The 5,239-nt window shown below is 37.3% G+C and overlaps 1 protein-coding gene across 1 annotated transcript; it reads right to left on the bottom strand.

Annotated features, from left to right (window-relative positions):
- Nucleotides 524-3,378, bottom strand: LOC109821095. The gene is made up of 4 exons (XM_020387289.1): nt 1,856-3,378; nt 1,494-1,757; nt 1,288-1,390; nt 524-1,192 (listed from the first exon to the last, which is right to left on the bottom strand). Exons 1-4 carry the CDS (start codon nt 3,376-3,378, stop codon nt 524-526), a joined length of 2,559 nt encoding a protein of 852 aa, XP_020242878.1.

Raw genomic sequence — 5,239 nt, 5'->3', positions numbered from 1 at the left:
CCAAAACTCCCAAAGCAAAAGACCAAAAACACCCCAGCAACGGTAACAAAAATAGCCGTTGGAAACAATCAGAACGAGCGGCGGTCGACCGACGAAATCATTCGGTCGACCGACGAAATCATTCGGTCGACCGCTATCCAGGTCGAAAACAAAAGAAAATCGGTCGACCGGTGCGGTCGACCGATGGAGCTTTCGGTCGACCGGACCGGTCGACCGCCAGACTCTCTGTCGCACAATGAGCACAAGAACTCAGGTTCGGTCGACCGGTTCGGTCGACCGAAAACTGACATACTCAAAACCTGATTTGCTGATTTTAAAACACTGTTTAAAAATATCAAATAAATTTCAAAAAATATAAAACTTTGGGGAATGATTGTAGACATGATAATAAACATGCTACAACGAAAAAGGACTTCCCAAATAAAAAATATCATCATTTTACAATAGTGATATTAAAGTTTTTATTATACAATTTGCAAACTAAAAAAAGTTACATGAAGACCCGATTACAAATAATTGCTGTTTAGCTCCTATTAATGTCTGTGATAATATTTGGAATGTCTGTCCGAGTTGTTGGAGCATCCGTTTCAAACACTACGTTTTGAGGGTACGAGAATTCATCGATCGCTGTATTTGGCTCATTGAAGTTGTTTATATAGCTCTCGTCATCATCTTCATTCGTGGAAGGTTGAATATAAGCCCTAGAATCCTTGTACAAGACAACCCACTCGTCTTTAACTGTAGGATCTTTCACATAGAAACATTGTCCCACCTGAGATGCAAACATGAATTTTTCATCACTATCAATTTCTTTATCGAGATTGACAATTGTAAATCCAAAGGGATCCTTTTGAGTCTTTGTAAAACACCAACGAATCATGAACATCATGTATTTATGTTCATTTGGACCACCATAGCCGTAGAATATCTCCACCACATCTTCCAACCTTCCATAATATGTCATATTATTTTCAACTGGATTCTGATATCTTCTGTTTGAGAAACATTCCCGTGAAGAGGTAGCCATGACATCACTATTCTGGGTGACCTTCGTATCATCAACCTCCATTGTGTGAAATTTATAACCGTTAACACGATACCCACCATATTGAATTACAGCATAGTAAGGCCGCTTTGCGTGAACCTTCACTTCTTCTGATATTTGATTATTAAGGACAAGTTGTTCCTGGATCTAAATATATACAAAAATAAGCAAACTATTAAATCAATAATTTCTAAGTTTTTTATCAATGAAATACAAATATCGCTAAATTTAACAATACTTACTTCACTATTCAACCAAGCAGGGAATTCCTTCATATGCCTTTCTTTAATGTCATGTACAGCTGTACTACCGGTAACTTCATTCTTAAGTTTTTCCTGATGTTGCCTATTAATGTGCATAAATTTAATTATTATTGTCAAAATAAAAATTTTGTCAAAATAGAAATTAAAGAGTAAATGGTATTAAAAATTCTTTTTAGATATTTTACCTCCGGTACTCCGAGAAGATTTCAAGATTATTTATAACATATGCATGCGCTTGATCTAACAATATGTTAGAATAATTTTTGTTCAGCCCGCGAGGATAGAGAATTGTGTACTCCTTATTATCAACGGGTGCTTGAAGTTCAGTTTGTTCCCCTCTCATATAACGAGAGGCAAATAAGAGACACTCGCTTCTCACGTAACTTTCAGCTATTGAACCTTCTGGGCGAGCTCTGTTACGCAATTGACGCTTCATTGAACCCAAATATCTAAAAAAGGAATATTAATCAGATATAGATGTAAAGAAATTTACATTTAATAGATATAAATATTGATAGGTAACGATTAAATTTTTCTAAATACTAACCTCTCTATTGGATACATCCAACGATAATGGACTGGTCCTGCTATTGCAGCCTCCTCCGCGAGATGATGTGTAAGATGAACCATTATTGTGAAAAAAGATGGAGGAAAGAGCATCTCCATTTCACACATTGTTTCAGAAATATTTTCTCCAAGTTTCTCAAAGTCACGGGTGTCTATAACTTTAGAACAAAGCTTTCTGAAAAATCCACAAAAATCAATAATAACCTTCACTGTTTTTTTATTCTGCATAGTACTGCGTAGTGCCACAGGTAGCAATTGATGAAGAAGCACGTGATAATCATGAGTTTTAAGCCCTAATATTTTCCTTTCTTGCACCTGGACATAGTTCGATATGTTTGCGGAGTAACCCTCTGGTAACTTTATTGATTTGAGGACTTGACAAAATGTTTGCATCTCAACTTTCGACATTGTAATACGAGACGCAGGCAACTCTAATCGGTCATTTCCGACATTTTTTGGCTGCAGTTCCTCTCTAATGTTCAATGCAGTTAGATCTCGACGAGCTCGTAGATCATCCTTTGATTTATTAGCATCTTGCAACAGTGTGGACAAAAGATTATCACAAATATTTTTTTCAATGTGCATAACGTCCAAGTTGTGACGTATTTTTAGCTCTTTCCAATAGGGGAGTTGAAAAAAAATGCTGAATTTTGTCCATCCTGAAGGTAATTTTACGACTTCAGCCCCATCACTCACCACTTGTGCTTGTCTCTTTCGTTTTGGTATCCTTTTGTTAATACGCAAGTTCCTTACTCCAAGTAAATCTTCTTTCGAATAGCGCTTCTTTCCAAACCTGACGGCAGGGAACATCTCAAGCAAATGTACAATTTGATCCCCACGTAATGGACGTGGAGCATCTCTCTTCTCAACAGTATCATCAAAAAACTTGCTCCATTTTTTTGTTCTGTACCTGTGTTTTATGTTCAACCACCTTCTATTAAACCAATAACAAAACTTTCGACTGTGCTGTAGATAAAGACCTTTGAATTCTGTACCACACACTGGACATGCATATGTTCCCTTTGTAGACCAACCTGAAAGATTCGCATAGGCTGGAAAATCATTAATTGTCCATAGTAAAATAGCACGTAGTCTGAAAGACTGCTTTGCATGAGTATCATAAGTCATAACCCCTTCAGTCCAGAGTTGTTTTAACTCATCAATTAGCGGTTCTAAAAACACATCTATGTCATTGCCTGGTGCATGCTTGCCCGGTATCAATAATGAAAGTATCATATACGGTTGTTTCATGCAAAGCCAAGGTGGTAAGTTGTAAGGCGTTAATACCACAGGCCATGTAGACCAACCAGAACTCATTATCCCAAATGGATTGAATCCGTCGCTAGACAAACCTAGTCTAACATTCCTGCACTCATTCGCAAACCAAGGAAAAGTTCTATCCATATGCTTCCACGCCTCTGCATCAGCCGGATGTCTGATTTTACCATCATCAGTACGTTCTTCCATGTGCCACCTCATTTGCTTAGCAGTGTCTTTATTCATATACAACCGTTTTAGCCTTGGTATTAAGGGAAAATGACGCAGGACCTTTGCTGGAATCTTCTTTTGCTGAAGCATAGACCTTGTTGTCCCATGTGTTGAATAATTTTTGCGTTGTACCCACCGCGATACTCCACAAATTGGACACTCCTGAAGATCTTTGTTATCCTTATAGTAGAGGATACAATCATTAGGGCATGCGTCAATTTTATTGTAATCAAGTCCTATAACGGAAACAATCTTCTTTGCGTTATCATAATTTTCTGGTATGCTATCTTTTCCATTTGGAATGCATAATTTTTTGGTATGCTATCTTTTCCATTTGGAATGACTTTTCTCAGCAACACAAGCAACATATTAAAATATTTATCCGCCATTCCGCTAAGAGACTTTATACGTAAAAGACGCAGCATAAATGATAACCTGGTGAACTCGGTACAACCCTCATACAGATCATTTTCATTGTCGTTAATTAATTTCATTATCTGCGCTAGCTCCTCATGATCAGTCACGCAGCATTTCCCGACTCGTCAGCATCCTCGGCATCTTCAGATTGATCTATATTAGGAACTGTTAACATATCCGCGAGCATCGTATGTGTATCATCTATTCTCGTATCATCTATTCTCCCACCGGACGTACCGGTATCCGCCATAAGTTCCATTTCTTCAAGGCATCCTTCCCCATGAAACGTCCAATATTTGTACTCCTCATGAAATCCGGATATTAAGTGTTTTTGTAAATCACTTTTATCCACCAACACCCTATTTTTACACAACCAGTAGGGACAATACACGACATCACTATTTAACTTTCGTGGGTCTGCCAACGCGTATTGTATGAATTGACTTATCACTTTTATCCACCAACACCCTATTTTTACACCAACAGTAGGGACAATACACGACATCACTATTTAACTTTCGTGGGTCTGCCAACGCGTATTGTATGAATTGACTTATTCCATCTTTATATCGACTATCCCTCCATCTATCAATACGAGGAATATCGATCCATGATTTGTCGGGAACTATCCTCATCTGTATGATATTAAGCATAATTAGGTAATGTGAATTTTTATTAGTAACACATCAAATTAAAGGTTGCATGATATTAACTTTCTTCACGACATCAGGGAAATTTTAATTATAATAATCTCGGAGGGAAACTACAACTACCTTCATCATCTTTATGCGTTTTTACTTCTTAAAAATTTCGGCAGCACCTACCCGCTGTTCTCCGAGTACACTGTGCGGATGTTATAATGCGTATCAATCATCGATAATAGATCGATTATAAATCGAAACGCAAAACAACATACGCTTATTGTACACGGAGAACAATGCGGGACGTGTTATCAAAATTTTATGGGAATAAAAATGCGTAAAGTTTACAAAGATAGACGATACACTACTGTATTCCTAACCTGTACGAGAAGGGGAATCCTCCCGGACAGATCTAATAATTATTGCATGTAGAGCATACTCCTAACATAAATCACGTTATTCTCTTTAGATGTAAAAAGTATTTTCACATTCAACTAGAATTGCGTGAGTTTATATCAGAAGAGACTCACATCCAATAATATTAGACGGGAAACTAGGGGTAACGACTTCTGATAACCCCCCTTAATTTTCAAAATATCAGAAAACCCAATTTTGAACTGAAGAATCAAAAAAGGACAAGAAATTACCGCTTGGATCTCTTGCACTGCAATCCAAAAAACGTAAGACCCGCTTGGATCTCCTGCACTGCAATTGCAAGAAATCAAATATCAGATCAGAAACAACAACAAAACCTAAAATTACAACAAAATAATTTAAAAAATGAATATAAGAGAGGTTTCTGCGCCCTATTATCACAT

Source organism: Asparagus officinalis, chromosome 8 (assembly GCF_001876935.1).
Source record: "Asparagus officinalis chromosome 8, Aspof.V1, whole genome shotgun sequence".
Lineage (NCBI taxonomy): Eukaryota > Viridiplantae > Streptophyta > Magnoliopsida > Asparagales > Asparagaceae > Asparagus > Asparagus officinalis.
This window is presented reverse-complemented; position numbering and strand designations above follow the sequence as displayed.

Coding starts and splice junctions, on each gene's coding strand:
- LOC109821095 (XM_020387289.1), bottom strand. CDS start 3,378: ATGAATAAAGACACTGCTAAGCAAATGAGGTGGCACATGGAAGAACGT. Junction 1,391..1,493: donor ATCTTCTCGGAGTACCGGAG/GTAAAATATCTA, acceptor GCACATTAATAG/GCAACATCAGGAAAAACTTA. Junction 1,193..1,287: donor CTGCTTGGTTGAATAGTGAA/GTAAGTATTGTT, acceptor GTATATATTTAG/ATCCAGGAACAACTTGTCCT.